Genomic DNA, 19,186 nt, shown 5'->3' on the forward strand with positions numbered 1-19,186 from the left:
GACGGTCTGCATAATAATTATCAATACGTATAATATATTTTAATTCGTGCGAAAAAAGTTGTTTTCTTTCTTAGATATGTACTTTTACTCTTAAACGAGGAATTTACGTTCAAGCAGAATCATCAGAGAAGTCTGCATGTAATATCGTAACTACGGATATCCTTGGATCGCGTTTCGTTGAATAAGCAGTGGAAGTGATCGCATTGCTGGTAGGGATAACGTGTGTACGTATACCTATGTGTATATATACATGTCCGTATAAATATATACATATATATATATATATATATTTATATATATATTCGTTCGACTGCACTAACGGATATTTCCATAAAAGCAGACATCCGTAAAATATCTATTTTCGATGAACATTTATTTCTTCTTATTGCTAACTCCTCTATTAAATCACATTTGTACGATTTAAGAAGAAAATAAAAGGAGATAGTCGAGAAAAAAATCACAATACATTGGCAACAATTATGACGATAATAATAATCATTAATTGATCGAATAAAAAATACCTCGTTCGAGTTATATATCCGTTGACGTTTTTCTATATTTTCATCCTACTTGCGTTATCTTCGAACTGGTTGTTATTGCCAACGATAGAATTCGATATTATAAAATGCGACTTTTTACATGAACGATACGACAGATAACCCTTTCGACGTAAGTCAACGAGCAAGCACACGAGAAGCCAATATTCGACGTTTAATCATCGCGCCACGCGAGAATGTCATTCATATTTATGCGCATTCGTTCTCTTCGATAATGGAAAAACATATCAATGTATGCATGATACATATGTATTTATATGCGTATGCATATAGCTTCCAAATATATGAACTGTTAAGTGAAAGAAAGAAAAAAAAAAGAAAAAAGAAAAAAAGAAAAGAAAAAAAGAAAGTTCGCACGAGGAAAAGACAAATTCATGTCGAACGATTACAACGTCGATCGTTGACGACGACGAGTTCGTTTTTCGATTTGACAGTTCCCGACTTATTTTTGACGTAACGCAACCGTTCGAAGTTCTTCCATAATCACAAGTAGAAGAGGTCTTTATTTATCTTATCGCCTTGACGGTTATATCGGGAGTCGTATATTCATTTTACTTTAACGCGTCGCGAGAACGGTCCCACAGGTATATGCTTCTATCTGCCTATCTTCTCTCTCTCTCTCTCTCTCTCTCTCTCTCTCCCTCCCCCTCCCCCCTCTCTCTCTCTCAACATGAAAGAGAACTCTTGTCGAAAGAGAGCAAAAGAGAGGGAAAAAGAGATAGAGATAAGAACGCCTGCATCCAGTTGTCAGAGGAACACAGATAGCTTCTTCGTTCCAGTCGCTTTACTTTTTCTTAGCACCCCTTTAAACTTTACAATCGCCTAATATGAATTTTAACGATAGCGTGAATCATGATAACGAGATAACACACGTATCACAGTTACAAGTTTATCTCTGGTATGTAATATCTGCGAGTAGATTTTTCACTGAATATATTTTCTATGATAATCTATTGTTCTCTTGTTAATACATTTCTCTTCCTATAGATGTATTTGTTTAAATTTATACATGTAATATACACCATCGAAAATAACTAACTATCCGAAATACTTTCACTGTCAAGAATATCGATGATGAATTTGTACTTTATGATTCAGCCGAAATCTTATACGTTCCGCTACATAAAGAACAGTAAATTAACAGAGAAGTACAATGCAGCAAATTATACGAAAGAGAAAGTTTATATCTTTTATATAGTGTGTACTTAGGGTCTCCACTTTGTCATCTTGTTACTTCATACATATCTCTCGAAATATTTTCGAATCTTGAAAAATATACCGAGGAAACAATTTACAAGACTTAAAAATTTACGATGACGATAGTTAGATGAGTAATCGTACTTAATAATAGTGGTATACGATAGACGAAAACATGTCAAAAGAATTTATTTTAACGATCAAAACAAATCGATAAGTAAGCAGACTTTATCGTTATGTAGATAAGATGTTTTGTTATATACGTAGATATCGAAGAAAATAAAAATGTTTGTTAAATTATTTAAAAACCATTTTCAAAATAATGGTCAATCCTGGCATTAGTCACACCGTACTAAGACCGGTCTTAAAAGTACGGGATTATAAATGGTGTATACCTACTACAACTATTATAGTAATGTCTCGGTACAAATCTTCTTATCTCAACTTTCTCTTTCCTTTTCAGTTTTGGTCAATATACCTGGAAATAGTATAGACAGAGGATATTTTTCTTATTTCTAATACTTGTCGTAGTTAATAGTATATCCCAAGGGTAAGAATTCTATTCGTTCACAGCATGCAACAGGAACATGGTTACCAGTTGTCAGAGATGGTACGTTCCTAAGCAGAACAAAACTAAACGCACGTGCACGTTGTAAGCCGTGTCACGATGTAAAAGGGAAGCTGAGAGCTTAAGAAAATAGTAGTCGAAGTCTCTTTCTCTTTCTCTCTCATTTTCTATTTTTCTTTCTTTCTTTATTTCTTTCTCTTTATAGTATTGGCTCGTAAATCACGTCGAATGAAACAGGAAGAAAAAGATAAAAAAGAGCTGCGTGAATAAGGACGAAATTAACTTCAACTTTCATTTCTTTTTATTTCCTCTCTCTTTTTGTATTTTCATTCGTTGTACAAAATTGATTGTAAGATCAAATATTATTAAACGTTTACTTTTAAATCGTGACGTTTATCTCGTTTCTTCTTTTATACGTATAAAAAAAAAAAAGAAAGCGAAAGAAGTAAAATGCACGTTTACAGATTTTTTCTTTCCCTTTTCTTTTCTTTTCTTTTTTTTTCTTTTTTTTTTGAGAACGTTTCGTTGGATCGATCGAGGTCGTGTTAAATCTTTAGCACACTTGACACCTTTTCTCCGAGCTCGAACATTAATTGCCTCTAACGTATAGGTGTTACACCGACGATACGTCCAACAGAGCGATTTTAACGTTAATACCATCGAGATTTCGTAGTCGCAGGATCGACGGATTTTTAGTGTGACATTTGTGAAGTGTAAAACAAGTTCTATGTATTTGCTTATCGATAAAGATTTTAATCGATCTCGAAGAAGAAGTTGACTTAGTACGTTAGCTCGATCAAGGATCGAGGAACGCAAGAAGACAGAAGTCCTCGGTTCGTTGATCCAAGTTCGACTCGTCGGAGCTCGAGAGCTTGATCTAAGTTTAGTGTAACGCTCGTAAGAGGGACCAATTCGGCGTACCGTTCGTTTTTCATCGTCGGTAACCACGACCTGCATTACGTTCTATACGAGATACATACAACACAACACCGTAAACGAAAATAGCTTTTCGTATACACACATACTTTGCTCTTTGCGAAAAGCTCCGCGAACACTTGACGCCTTTCTCTCGATGACAAGTCCTACCTAATAAAACGAATTAACCGTCATCCATCATCCTTTCGAACGTGACATAGTAGTTTTATAGTGAAATCTTGTCACTTTTATAGCATTAAAAGTGATGATGAATTTTGTTCGCTCGATATAGATTTTAAGATATTGCTGATTATATATATATAAAAAAAACAATCTTATAAGTTATTATAGTAATGTTTATAAATATGATATATATATAAACATTTAATATGTATAATAAATTTGTTTAATCTAAACAGTTAATAAACTGTTATGTCGTAAGATTCGATTATTCAAAACATCTATGTAAAATATCTATTTGATCGAGATTAATATTACAAAAATCAACTATTCTACAGTTATCTAATTACTTTGATCGAACTAATCAACGATCCAATTTAAATAAATGTCTGTAGGACTTAACGAGCATCTATCGAGAAAAAAGAAAAAAAGAAACAGATAGAAATAATAATTACACTATAATGTGAATAACCATGGACTTTATCCTACCGATAAGATTTTCACGCTTAACTAGACCACCGTGTAAGCGATTAGTAGTCCATCTCTAAATGACTCGCGTAAATCTGCTAGACTCGTTTAATAGTTTGAACAAATCGTTAAGAGCAAAGCAAGGGTTTGCATCTTTCGTTAGCACGTCTTCGAGCAAGAGCGATTTCTTCTCCTGTTTAAACAATTCTTCTTCTCTTAGAATTGTATCCTTGTATTAAGAAAGAGTTACTTGTCCGTATTTCATTATAATAAAATAATCTATTACCAAATTAATTTTATTTCACTCAAAAATAACGACTCGTTCAATTTCGATACTTTTATCAATAACCCGAATTTAATTCGTACACGATTTTGAATCTTTTATATCTCGTATTCTTGTAAACATTATTCTATCGATTGGTTAAAACATATAATTTATAGAATAACCTTTTACATAAATTATTCTAATAGTTATAATATTAAAAAATATATCGAAAATAAATCAGCAAAAGGATTTTTTGTTTCTTTAATCAATCGTTTTACCATTCGTCAATATATCGAGTTATTCGTTGTTACCTATGCAGTTAAGAAAGTATCTATTAACAACGGAATACGATGAATAATCTCAAGGCGATCTTTATAAAAAAGATTGTCAACTTCGGACGTCGATAAGCGCGTTAAAATTCTGTCTAGAATTCCTCTTCTCGATAAAGTTTATCTCCTGGCTCCTTAGAGTGTTAATCTCTCACGAAAAGATATGGTTGATAGTAAGGTTGTGAGGGAAGGAAACATAAGTAATATCGTTATGGATAACCCGAACGACCCGTTTTTAACGTCGACGAAAACGGAGAGAAATTCGTGAGAGTTTCATAACGTCGAACAATTTCGAAAACTTAACGAACGCGCGAAACACAATTTTAAAACTTGCTTGCCGCAAGCAATTCGATAATCACGTACATACATATGTACGACGCGTCTGGCCATTTGAACCATGATGACATTAATAAGCAAGTTGAAACGGTAAAAAAATCTGATTTCGTCAGACTGTCACATTTGAGATTAAAATTCCTTGAGAAAGATCTTCTAACTGGGCGGAAAAAAAGGTAAAGAAATGAAAATATTCAATATCTTTGATGAGTTACAATTTTTATAGGAAACTACTAATTCATTATAATGTATATCCTGAGAACATTGTAAATTTTATAGATATCTATTTTTTTTTTTTTTTGTAATAATAAGAGAAAAGAAATATGATAAATTCTCTGATAAATATCTGATAAGAGAGAAGCTTATAAACGTGATATTTCTAAAGCCACCATTAGCGACATTAGAATCTTTCAATATTACTATCAACGTGATATCATCTTTGAGAATGCATTATAAATAAGATATCATTCAAACAAATATTTCCCTTTGTCCGATAATTTGATCAAACTCGAGCAAGAGGTAGATCAATTTTGAGAATACATTTATATGCATGTATGTATCTATCTATCTATCTATCTATGTATGTATGTATGTATGCACGCACGCACGCACGCACGCACACGCGCGCGCGCGCGCACACACACACACACACACACACATACCGAAGGAAACCATCGATCATCTTTCGAGCTGTAAATCTTGAAAAATTTGAAAATTCTGTAAACCCCAGGTAAAACTTTCATTCCATTTTCTGTGAGAAGGATCGCTATGAAAATGTCATTTAAGTCGAAACGGAGAACCATTTAAGACATCAAAGCAACGTCTGGGCATTCCACGTAGGTCAGAAACGGTTTTAGCTACGGCCTTTAAGCCGAACTTACGTTGCGATCTTTGAGTTCTCAGTTTCTCTCTCACTCTCTCTTTGTCTCTTGACGACGGATACGGAAATCGACAAGATTTGTAAGTCGAAAAAAGATCCATCGATTTTTGTTAAAAATAATTTTCGAATCCTCTAACAACCATCAACAATTATTTTCTAATACCTTACCTTTGCTCAAGTTAGCGATCTCATTAAGAGCATCGTTATCATTGATAGCAACTGATACGAGCGAGATACGTGGAAAACAGGTTAAAACAACTAATCCGAATATAGTTCATTTTTGTTGAATAAATTGGATCGAAACTACTTACGATTCGATACGATCTATAAGTTGTCATGTTTCATTCTCGTCTGCGATATAGTCGAATAGAGATACGTTCTAAATTGTTATTCATGATCGTACAACTACTTATTTAAATATCTCTTTCTTTTCTTTTAAACCTGCATCTTTTTATTTCTTCATCTATCAAGAATATCTATACTTCGTATTATTTTTGCCGTAATTGGCATAAATTTGTCATGTTTCGCGAGATCATTATTTTTAAAAGATAAATGTAAGAGGACTCGATTAAATACAAAGATAAAGGAGGCGACACTTGGGGTATGAAAACGCTTTTCTATTTTGCAATGTAAGAAAGACGAGTGACATGTTGGCATCCGAACACTCGTACATTCGTTCGGAACCACCTACACGTTCGTGTTCGGTCAGTATCGCGTTTGACGTTTCACCTTCGTTTATTTCAATCGGGGCTATTAGTCTTACGTTACCAAATGAATCACTCTCAATCTGGACCATCTAAGAGAACGGTTGATCCTTTATAACGCCATGTAATTTGCATGTTAAACGTTTGATATCTACATTTTTTTTTCATTACAAGCTGGCTTAACATGTTATTTTTATACTATTTCTTTTATAATTTAACTAAAGAGATTATAAGTAATATAAATATATATATATAAAATAAAGATTTAATTATAAATAAAATAAAATATGTATCATCATATATAAATAATACATTCCTAAATAAATAATATAGTAATATATTGTGATTTGTCAAAGTCACAAATTGTTAAAATTAATTATTCGTTCATATTCGTAATTTAATGTTTGCAAGTTTTATGCTATATAATTTATATATTAGAAACAAAATCTGGTTATAGAAGATGTAATCGATATGTGAAAATTGCTAGGAATGATCAACTTCGTTTAAAGGTTTGTGATATGAAACTGAGAATCGTTACCCACAATGTTTTGTTAAAAAAAGCAAAACAGAAAAGATTTCAAAGCTCTGACGATAAATATGATAGGGTGCAAACAAGGCACAGAAAAGCCGGTTAATTTGAAGACTATGCGGAAGCTCGACTGGTCTCGACTATTTTAGATCAAGTGCCAAGAACATCTCGTCAGGATGTCTCGAATCGAACGCGTTTACTTTAACGTCAGTGCCGCGAACACGATTATTATCGTAGATCAACTTGGAAAAAGTCATGTCGAGTGATAAATTTATCGTTAACGTGTTGATGATTGATGAGATAGTTTTATACAATATATATATAAATAAATCGACATGTACGATTGATTTTATTAATAATGTTGTTAAATATAAAATTATGAGTCACATAATTGTTTTAGAATAAATTAAAAAAATTTAATGTTGACTATCGATGCTTTTACTGTTCATTCGACTCTTATCTCTTTCCTGTGTATATATATATATATATATATATATATATATATATATATACATATACGTATGTATGTATATGTATATATGTATATATACTATACGTATATATAAAAATTTAGTAAATTGAGTTCTTAATACCTATTTTGTTTCTATTAATGTTTCATAATACTGTAATAAATCTCTTGTATTGCATTGTATATGTATATTATATATATATATATTATATATAATAAATTTCCGTTTGAGAAACGAGTGCGAAGGCAACAGAGAGATGCATAGATCGTTAGAGGTTATCGATTAGCCTACATAATCATGACAAGTTTTTCGCTCGAAAATATTTTCTTACTTAATCACCATCGGACATATAATTCAAGCATTTAACGTTTCGTCAAATCTTTTTTTGGTAATCATTAACTAAAATGATTAAACTTAGGACGAATGTTCGTGTATTTATAATACCATATACGATATATTGTTATGTATATATATATATATTTATATATAAATAAATAAGAAAATGTTAACGAATAAGCAACGTTACTAAAATTATAATATATTAAGAATGAAGGAAGAAAATATATTATTTTTGTGCAAACAAGCCACGTGTCATAACTGTTTATCATACGAATGTAAATAACCATGATTTTATCATTAAAGCAAAATTCTTACGTTTCGATAACCAACGCGATTCATGATAGGAGAAAGTTGATATCGGAAGGAAGAAAAAATATACATACAATCGTACATACATGTGTATAGCGATCTCTTTTACGAGGATAAGGACAGAGATTCGTAGAAACGGTTTATCGCGTTTCCTTTTTCATTGAGTGAACGTCGAGACGTGGATAAGCACAAGCCCTTTTCCATGAATCGTTTCAGCATATGATTTTGATTTGGCAAAGGTGTCGTTCAAGTAAAATACGCATGCATGGCGCGTGATGATTTTAAAAGTCTATCACTTCGCGAAGATAAAAATAGGAAGAAAATTAGATAAGCTTGACGTTTGTAAATTGACGTTAGACTAACGTATGTACATATGTATTTTCTAAGTACGAGATCAAAGTACGGTGCTCTTAATAAATATAACGATCGGAACGTTAATGTATAACCAATAAGAGATAAAAAGGAAGAGTAACTCTAAGAACACAGTTCGAAACCGTAATGAAACTTAACGAGGGTTTAAAAGCGGGAGAGGAAAATTGATTTTATTATCAATCTTTACCTCGAGTCATTCGAGAGATCAGTGAGTCGATGATTCCTCAGTGGCAACTCAGAAAAAATTTTTATCGGGATGTCATCGAATAGCTCTAAAACGTTTAGAAAAGACACAGATCTACATACATACATATGTATATGTATGACACAGACGATGAAATCTCAATAAAATCGATCAAATCGAAAAATCTCAAAACGTTTCCATCTCGTCAATGTTCGTACATTTCACGGAAAGAAGAAAATAATTTTGTAGGAGAATTCTCGATGATTTCTCTTTCGTTTAAAGTCAATTACTCTCAATCGATTAAAGGATCTCGAAATATGAAAAAAGAACAGAACGGCAAACCTAATCTCTCATTGGTATTATCAACGACCTAGTGTGTAGAAAAAGAGACTGAAAGAGAAGGAGGGAGGGAGTTTCGTCGGGTCGAAGGCGGTGACAGGCGAGTGCCTCTTAACCAACTCTAATATTACGATAAGAAAGATACGATATATAGTGTCTTTGCGATAACCGTAAATCACATTGGATGTTTATTTGCGTCGAACGACGAATAGCAAGCTCGTTGCGTTACTCGTATTCTCTGGAGCACGGAAAGATATTTCGCCTGTAAGATCCTCCCCATGTGCTTTTCCTAATACATATGTTTTCTCTCACACTTGACTTTAACTATTTTCTCTTACTGCATTTCCATTATAACGAGATATAACGGCAATGACATTTTACATCCGTTTAATTTTTAACGAGTCCATATGTTTATTACGAGAATAGAACTCCATCCTACGCGTTATTAAATTTTCAATGATTTTCTTTTAATCAATTTTTACTAAATAACTTTTATTTAAGTGTTTGTTAACGGCTTGTAGATTCGGATCATCGTAAAAATCCGTGTACCTACACGTATTTGCAATCATTTCCTTGATTCTGGAAGGACAAGTTACGCGAGTAACCAACAGAGACTTTATAACGTCGAGTTATAACAAGCAACGTCCGTCGAATTATTCTGCATTATGATAGCCTGAATGTATTCGAGGTACTGCTTCTAGCTCTTTATTCCGCGAGCACAAACATACACACACACAAGAGCGTGTGGCCCGTGCAAAATTAGACGTACTTGGACGCCTAGTCATAGCCATAGCGCATAGTCTTTTCTATCGTCTAGTGACTAATCGTCGAAAATTTGATAGAAAGAATCGTTGGACGATGAACTCGAATCACGTTGGAAATATTGTAGACAAATTTCATAGTTCGATATGTAACAGTTAAAAAAAGTGAATTTCTGTCCGATAAGGATTATTATTAGCCTAAGTTACACAATACTTTCGCATCTTTGACACGCACCACTACTGGCCAATGACCAGAGCTAGATAACGCGTTCAACGACGACCCAGTTACAAAGACGTTAATTTCGGGCTCTATTCCAAAGTAGATTCCACCAAGTTAGTCTCTATTTTTATATACGGCTTTACCATCGGTGGGAAATTGTCATTGACACATCTCGAAGCTGATTTTTATAAGAGAGAGACAATAAGATACCTACGCTTATACGTATGTTTCCTACTAACAGAGAGAATTAACAGAATTCAAGTGACACTAATGGTAAAATTTGTTATAAGATAATTAGATAGTTCCGGTTCCTCACTAAAAGCACCATTTTGCGATATCACGAATATAATAAAAAACATTCCAATAAAAAAAGAAAAAAAAAAAACATAAATATAAAATCGATAAATTTACTATACATTCTAAAATCTCATAGATACCGTCTATAAAATACAATCTTATAAATTTGAAGTACTCGTGTATTCGAAAGAAATATTTTTGAAATATTCCCACTTTCTAGCCACAACTTAATCATACGCGTTAGATATAAAAAAATAAATAAATAAATAAATAAACGTATTTATTAGAAGTCCATTGATAGAATACCATCGATAGTTCTCACTGTTACGAAAGGCGCAATGGGTTAAACGAAATAAAAAAGAAGTTTTTTCTCCTAACGATGGCACGCGTGGTGCTTCACAATCTATCTTTCTCCCTCTTACGCATATGTACGTACCTGCGTAGTTGGAAAAAATATAAAAGAAAGAACGAGAAGTTAGGAGACAAGTAGGTGGACAAGGACGAAAAGTCGAACGTAAAGTCAAACACGAAACGAATGCATAAGCTAAAACGACCCAATTGCATTCTGATGTTAATCTATCGCGAGCAGCCGTTGATGTGAAACGAGTACAAGTTTCGACGAGTATTTCGTAACAATGGGAGCCTTCCTCCAAAAGGGCAAACAATCGCGTGATAATTAAACGGCTCGACTTTGTATTATGATCGTCGATCCAAAGCACATTTCCCTTACTTCTATTCGTGCCCACTTTGAATTTCATGAGACAGAAGAAAGAGGGAAAGAGAAAAAGAAAAGAATATCAAAATATGTCACGTTAGGTCGAAGTTGAGTGCCCTTCGTTTATTTCAAATTCAGAAATGCATTCGATCGTTCATTTAAATTCATTCCGTAAATATAATTTTCTTTTTTACGCTTTAAACTTGATTTCCCTTTATTTCTTTTATTTCTTTTCTGTATTTTTTTTTTTTTTATATCATGTTATCACGTAAGAATCTCTTATCAACGAACATTTAATTGCAATTGTAATTATTAAACGAATGATAAAATAATCACGTTAATTTCACTTTACTAACCGTGTTTTATCTTACGATGTAGATAAACCGTTAGCATATATTAACCTAATGCGATCAGCTGACCTACAGTTTACTGAATACTATTATTTAATTCAAGATCTCTCTATCGAAAGGCATGATCGAGAGACATCAATTTTTTAATCTTGAATTATACTATGATCGATATTTTTTTTTTTTTTAACGATTAAGTTCATGTCTCGTAAGATATATTTTAATGAAGAAAAGAAAAATATTCGTGTGAAATCTTCCAAGTAAATTTCTTATAATTTGTATAATTAATATCAGTCTACAATAACATAAATGTCAAAAAGATCGTTCCTCGGTGGTAAACTTGAAATAATGCATGGTACGTAACCGAATGACAAGAATAACTTCGTGCCATTTGGACTTAACGTGCGTCTCTGTGACGGCACCTGTTCCCATTATTTCACTTCGACGCCCTCGCGATCTTCGTTACGACTACGATCATCTCGTCAATCTTTTCCGATTTCCTTTCGGTCAATAAAAATCTTATTTAATCCGCTCAAAATATTTTGCATATTTTATCTATATATTTATTTATGATATATAAATCATTAATTCGGTATATAACTCAGTTCCTCTTTCAGATCTAATTTTAAATATTTTAATTAATTAAAAATATTGCTTGATCAAAAGTACTGCCGTTTAGAACGCGAGAAATATATCAACGAGATAATAATGTAATCAATCATGTCGCGAGATATATATATTAAAATATATTTCATTTTTGCATTAGATATATTCCTCTTATGGTTACCAGAATCTTACGACTCGAACAATTTTGAGAACTGTTATCGCAAATGTAACGATTACGAGTTAGGTGGATAGAAAATGTTTTTTACTTAGAAAATATAATTAAATTTTTTTTCAGCAATAAATAAACACGAATGAAAGATTAGACGCGACCTCGGAATTTTATCGATGTCGAGAACATCACGAAATAGTTGCAAAATTTGTCGAGATATTGCCATAAAAGACATAATCTAATTTCAAAGACAATTATCGAATAGTCTTGATATTTTAACTCCGTATTCTTTCATCTTTTTTACATAACGAAAGGATACAGGATTTTCAAGAAACTACAAAATGGATGTATATAAAATTCTTTAACATCGCACAATAACATTAACGAATAAACCGGAGAGAGATCAAAGGACAAAAAAAAGTATAGCGAAAGAAGTTTTTTTTTTTTTCTGAAGATTAAAGCGTGAACAACGCGAGGAAGAAAGCATTCGTTTCATTATAAACACGTATACATGTATATAAATTTGAAACGTTTTTTTCAGCATCGATAGTAATTTGTGAAGCAGGCAAATTTAAAAGCCGGATATGCGATTCAGTGTTGTACGAAGCTTCATCGTGGTACGTATTGTAATTAAAAGACTATAGAGTATCGATAAATTAACGTGATAAAGGGGTAAATACCGAGGTCGATGATACGTAGATCGCTATACAAGTCTATACGTATAGAGATACATATTTTTATTAAATATAGATATACATATTATAGTATAGGCGTATATACTGCATAATATAGATCGCTGTCCATGAATACGCTTAGTTGTTAATTGGTTAAGAATTAGTTACGAAGTAATCAGCACGAAGCGACTTGCTGTCCATTTTACTCGAGCAGAACGTTCTTCATTTTATCACTATAAGAACCTTCTCTGTGCAATATTTCATGATTGAAATAATTCGTACTCATAAAAATGATAGAATTGTAGTAAATTAAATGTGGCATTGTAACGAATATATGTATATATTTCTGTCTCTTTTTCTTCCAACTTTTTTACTTCTTAATTATGAATTTATCTATATATATATATATATAATAATAATAATCCCAATCAAAAAGAATATATACTGCTCTAAATGATATATCTATCTAATGAATTAAAAAAATATATATATACTATTGTGTTATTATTCTTAATAGAATATATAATAACATATTCTATTAAAAATAATATACATATATATATATATATATGTATGTATATTTATAAAAGAAAAATACGAAATTAATTTAAAAGATGATAAAGAAAGACAGAGCGTGTTCAATGCAGTGTAATATTCGCATCCGCCGGAAATGGAATATACCTTCACGAGGAAAGAAGGAAAAGTCGTCTATTGTAAACGAGAAAAAACACGAATACAAGTAAATAATTCTTTCCTCTCTTTCTCTCTCTCTCTCTCTCTCGCGTTTGGACGTCTAACCTTTATCGCTCTTTGATGTATTATCTATTAAGAGGCACGTGTTTAATATGAAAATACGTAACGACTAATAATTCGACGATCGTATTCGCTTTATAACGACATTATATATATATATATATATATATATATATATTTACAAAGTACACGGATAGAGCGAACGAAAGTAATATCCATCGAAAATCGTACGATAAAGCACGTTTCATTTCCGGCCGAAAAACAGACAACATGAAGCAATCGAAATAACCTCACTTTTCTCTTTCTCTTTCTCTCGTCGTTGGTTTACAAAGTAAATAACACTCGATATTTCCTAGGTACGGTGACATCGACCACACTGTCGTTACTATCCAATATACATATTGAATGTGTGTGTGTGTGTATGTACGAGACAACGAAGTCGATAATGTCGATGACAAGAGACTAACTCTACTGTGATAATATACGAACGATTTAGTAGAACACGTGGTTATAAGAGAACGTCGAATATTTCCGTTATAGATCTTTTCATTATCGTAAAAAAAAAACAAAAAAAAAAAAAAATAATAGAAAATCTTAGTTAAAGTCGAAAAATAATAAAAGAGGAAATTCTTAATCGCATCTAATCGTTTTCACGAATCTTCGTATTTCAAGATATCCAGGCAGTAACACGCGTTGAGAGAATGAAAGAGAGAAAGAGAGAGATGGTAGAAGGGACGCCGCGTACAAACTCGCGCGCAATCTTTCTTAAGCGGGAGAAAGAGAGAAGACGGGTTGACAGCCGGCGAGGCACGAAATCCGCTCGTAGAGAGTGCGTGAAAGAAGCAGAATCCTTGGCGGTAGTCGAGTGAGCCCCGTGGCGCGCTTACGGAAGGCTCTGCGCGCCACCACGTGCCTGCTCCGCTCGCGCCAGTGGCGTCTGACGCCGGAAATTCGACGTTCACATAAAGAGATACACATATAACACGTGCACATAAACATACACTCACACAGACTCGCAAGTTTTCGCACGAGTCGTCCTCTCGATTCTTATGATTTTCTCGCTAGACGATCCATCTTTTTCTTTTCCTCTTTCTCTTTATCTCTCGACACTTTCGTGCATTACTTTAACGAGATATTCAAACGAATAAATTCGATTACTTACCGATACGATGATCCATAGCGGGTAGACCGACGTAGATGCAGTGTATGCGCGCCAGACCGGAGTGTTAGCAGCGACGTTGTTTACACCGTCAAACACGAGCTGTCAAACAGAAGAAAGTGGATTTCGCTTTAGACGTAGAATGTTAGGAGCAATCTCGTCGATGTCGTTTCCTCGAAGAAGGAAAATAATGAAAAGTACGCCAAGTATACTCCCGCACGTCGTCGACGAGGAGGACCTTGCGATTCCCGCGCTTTGTCGAGCCCACGCCGTTTTTCCCCCCTTTTCTCTCGAGACGAGCGCGCGCGCGGCCCGGTGAGCACGATGTAACGAGGCACGCGTCCACGCCGTCGTGGCCACGAGTCTTTCTTGATCCTTCGTCTTACTTCTTCTTCTATTTAACTTTTTTTTTTCCTCTCTCGCGAAAACAACGACGACAACAAAGATGACGAGAACGAGAACGGCAACGAGAACGAATATGAATACGAACTTACCGGCGTGTGTATCGTTAGCGACTTTCGGTAGTCACGTTTTTGTTCCTTCTTCCCACCTTATCCTTCTTCCTTCTCTTCTCTCGCGTCTATCCTCTTCGTATAACCAAGAATTCTCTCGCTTCTATCTGTGTGCGAACCGTAGAGCGTCAGTCAGATTGACAGTCGGCGCTCGGCGGCGATGACAGACAGGTGCACCTTACCAACACCACCATCACCACCGCCACCACCGCCACCACCGTTTATCCCTTCGATCTTTTCTTCAACTCCCGCCATCTGTTGGCTGTCTTTTACGGCTCCTCTTTCTCTCTTTCTCTCCTTTGAATGCACATCTTCGTCCGTCAAATTTTTAACCGTTTTATAATCATCGATCGATAGTTATGTTCGTTGAATCTTTTTCCAAGTTTTCTCATTTTTTCTCTTTCTTCGAAACGTCGTTGTAATAATCGTTTATTAAAATATACATCCGAAAGAACTCATGCTCGAAGATTCAAACGTACAAGGAAAATGAGATTCTTGAACGAATGTTTGTAAACATTTGAAAATTTTTCTTTTGTAATCATTAATAATAGTTCTTTTTTCGAAGATCTAACAAGCCTTGGTAAATCTTGTGTAATGGTTGTTTTTTTTTTCTTTTTTTTTTATTTACGATTATTCATTGAATTTCTAGGTAAAAGAAATAATGCCTTTAATTATGTTTTGGATATTATTGCTTTTTAGAATAATTTATATTGTATCGTATGTACGATTTGTTTCTTATAACGAGTTAAGAACAGATAGATTTTAATATATTTAAGTATTTATCTAAGTTACATACATTTTATAAGAAAGACTATCTCATTTTAACAATGATAACACGTTTATGACGAATCTTGAATCGGTGATGGGGCATAAATTTCATCTCTAATTCCCTCTTCGTATTGGCGCTTTCTTTCTTTGCGCATTACAGCTATTCGATAATAAGACCTTGTTTGATATATACATTCTCTAAGATCATCAAGATAGTTTTGGCACAACTTCCTCTTTTGTCCACCATGAAAGCCATAAGCTTCGTAACACTCTACTGCTCTTAGCTCGAAGTTTGCGCATTCAGGTACCAATTGAGCAGTATAAGTCTGTGCTAATCGAGCTGTGAGTGAAGTCGTTATAACTCCAGGTTTGTCAATATGCGACTCCATAATAAATCTGTAACAATAATGTATATTTTTTATATGATAAAATTTTATTATAAACATACCTAGAATCATTACTATCCAAATATTTGATGATTTTAATAATTCTTTTTATAAGATGTTAAAACCTTAGTATCATCTTTTTATATGACTTTACTTTTTTACTTTTGCAAAAACTGAATTTTATAGAATAAATCAAAGCAAACTGAAAATAATCTACATTTATGTTATTTTAACTGTTGAAAAGATATTACTTTTATAAGTTCAAAGATATAATTAATTTTGCATTTATTATTGTGTCAATTTTACGAATTTAGAGTTCTATATAATTTTTCTAGTGACGTGATCGCAATTATATAATTTTAAATAAGATTTTATAAAATTCACATTACTAACCTATTTCGATTTATATTCCATAATAGATACTTACCTGATATAAATCTGTAAATTCTTATGTAATGTAGTTTGTTATTAATCGTCAAACAAATGATTGTTAGTAGTAAATATGGTGGTTACTGACTGAAATATGGACGATTATACGTAGAAATACCTGCTTTACAATATTTGCGCATATATCACGGCAGCCATATTGAATTTTAAATACGTGGGACATTCAACTGGTTAGACATAATCGAAAACTTAAAATCAAAAAACAATTTCGTTTTATTATGTAAATTAATAATTATAATAATAAATCTGTGATTTCATTCGGCCTAATTTCATGTGATAATCTTGTTTGAATAGTATTTAATACAAATGAAGGTATAGATTTTATGTCAGAAGATCGAAAGATCAATCGACACGAATAACAAAGATGCTTTAATATATCATTTGAGCTGAGGGATTGCGTTTTGAATCTTTTGTATTCTTCGATATTCCAAGTACATTGTTTTCCATTAGTAATATTACTGTCGTTGTGTTCATTTTGGTTATTCTCTTCAGAATGATTTACTTGTACTGTTAATTCCTCTGGATTAACATTAAGTAAATCATTGGCTTTTACTTTGGTATTATCAATATCTATGTTATTTGATGATAAAAGAGCAGAAAATGTTGTTGCTTGCAAAGCTGATATTTCATCATTTGTTACCTTTGTATCTAACGGTATGTTACACATTGCACATACTGAATTTTCTTCCAAATTTTGACATGCGAGTAATTCCGTTGATAATTTTCCACCTGTACGAAAAACTGTAGATACAGTTCCATGAAACTCTGTATTTAGTTGAGATATGAATTTATTTGTTAATGATTGTATAGAAGTTGACAAACTCATTCTGTTTTGTTTACTAGATCGTACAGCATTTAATTTATTACAACTTAAATAATGGATTATTTCCTCTTTTGTAAAATCTTTCATCGGTCTAAGAAGCATAACATCTGTATATCTTGTATCAGAGAAATCTATATCTGGAGAAAGCTGAGCACCACGACCAAGTGATATATCGCTCAATATATTAACAGCAATATTTGTTGCACAATCAGCAACAAATACTTTATTGCACTCTAGTTTTCTTGCAGCTAAGATGAGAAGTCTATGACGTAACTGTCGTAATAATTCTTCCCTCGCACTATCATCAGCTAAATTATTAAGCATATTTGATATAACATCACTTTCATCTATTACAACTTCTGGAGCATCCATCAGATAAATATTTGGAACATCATTTTCACGCAAAGATTCTTGTAAAGATGCTGTATATCCCACAAATCCAAACATTTTCACTTGTTTAGATATTGTATCCAACATTTTTTTCCTTTCATTTACTGTATATCCTTCTACAATCCCATCTGTAAATAATATCGAAAGAAATTTTTTTTTATAAAAACTTTTATGAAAATTTCACTTATGTAAGAAATAAAAACTTCATACCATCGATAAAAAATATAACTACATTAAATATAATCTTTTTGTGAGTCGTTTCACTCATTCCAGAATTAATCAAATGTAGAAGTGCAGTTGAATTGTCTCTACCACAATATCCAATAAGTATTGTATCTCCTCGATGGATGATTTTTGATTTACCAAGTGCTGCTCTGAATTTGTGCGTTGTATTGATTAAAAAACAAGATGTGCAATATCCATCCTTTCTTCTTAATATTATTTCAGTGCTGTTAGTCCGACACTTTTTACACACATCAGAATTTCTATAGAATATAATAAACCATATTATGCTATTGAGGTTATGTATTATTTAGAATTAATTGTAAAAAGATTACTTACAAAATTTGTATTGCATCAATTTTTGGTGTGATGTCATCATTAAAATCGCATGAACAAGCATTTAAAGAACACATGGTCTTTCAAAAATATTTATATCTTGTATTTAAATATTCTAATTATACTTATTTGTTCTATAGTATTATACAATTCAATTTTAGTAAAATAACTATAAATTTAATTAAACAAATTTACAAGATTTATATATGAAATAATTCACACAGCTGTGTCTCAAAATTTATATATATATATAATTATATATATACAGAACAATATATTAAAATATGAAAATATACCAGCACAAAAGAAGTTTCTAAGTCTTTCTTTTTTCAATAACGATAATGTTGATCATCGTGTTCTATACACCTTGAGATATGTTTGATTACTACTATATGCGTACAATTTCGACTTGGAAATAGTGCTTCATATTATAACCAATGGTTGTGTTTAAATTAGATCGGCGAGAGGTTAGTTTCCTTTATGATGTACACACGTATCCCTGTGAGAGAAGTGTGTATTACAGGTTATATATTTAATTTATATTTTATAGTTTCTTTTTTTTAAGTAAAGAAGATGTGCGAATAAAATATTGTTTTAAAGGTAATATCTAGTATTTGTTTAATAAAAGAAAAGTTAACTAACCTTTTTTTATTTTAATTTATT

General features: G+C 32.5%; 3 protein-coding genes across 3 annotated transcripts in view; all 3 read right to left on the reverse strand.

The window, feature by feature from the left end:
- Positions 1-15,991, reverse strand: part of LOC127072718 (homeobox protein AKR-like) — a 47,671-nt gene extending 31,680 nt beyond the window's left edge. Inside the window, exons 1-2 of the mRNA XM_051013359.1 lie at positions 15,134-15,991; positions 14,643-14,741 (exon numbers count right to left, since the gene is read on the reverse strand). Coding sequence (XP_050869316.1) covers positions 14,643-14,658 — 16 coding nt within the window. The 5' untranslated portion in view covers positions 14,659-14,741; positions 15,134-15,991. The remainder of the gene's footprint in view (positions 1-14,642; positions 14,742-15,133) is intronic.
- On the reverse strand, positions 15,991-16,441 carry LOC127062065 (NADH dehydrogenase [ubiquinone] iron-sulfur protein 5). The gene is made up of 2 exons (XM_050989680.1): positions 16,431-16,441; positions 15,991-16,315 (listed from the first exon to the last, which is right to left on the reverse strand). Exons 1-2 carry the CDS (start codon positions 16,439-16,441, stop codon positions 15,991-15,993), a joined length of 336 nt encoding a protein of 111 aa, XP_050845637.1.
- A 506-nt stretch (positions 16,442-16,947) lies between these two features.
- On the reverse strand, positions 16,948-18,724 carry LOC127072711 (cytoplasmic tRNA 2-thiolation protein 2). Its single transcript, XM_051013348.1, has 3 exons — positions 18,527-18,724; positions 18,176-18,450; positions 16,948-18,093 (listed from the first exon to the last, which is right to left on the reverse strand). The coding sequence occupies exons 1-3, from the start codon at positions 18,598-18,600 to the stop codon at positions 16,985-16,987; spliced, it is 1,458 nt and encodes a 485-aa protein (XP_050869305.1). The 5' UTR covers positions 18,601-18,724; the 3' UTR covers positions 16,948-16,984.
- Positions 18,725-19,186: the final 462 nt, after the last annotated feature.

The sequence above is a fragment of the Vespula vulgaris genome, chromosome 2 (genome assembly GCF_905475345.1).
Source record: "Vespula vulgaris chromosome 2, iyVesVulg1.1, whole genome shotgun sequence".
Lineage (NCBI taxonomy): Eukaryota > Metazoa > Arthropoda > Insecta > Hymenoptera > Vespidae > Vespula > Vespula vulgaris.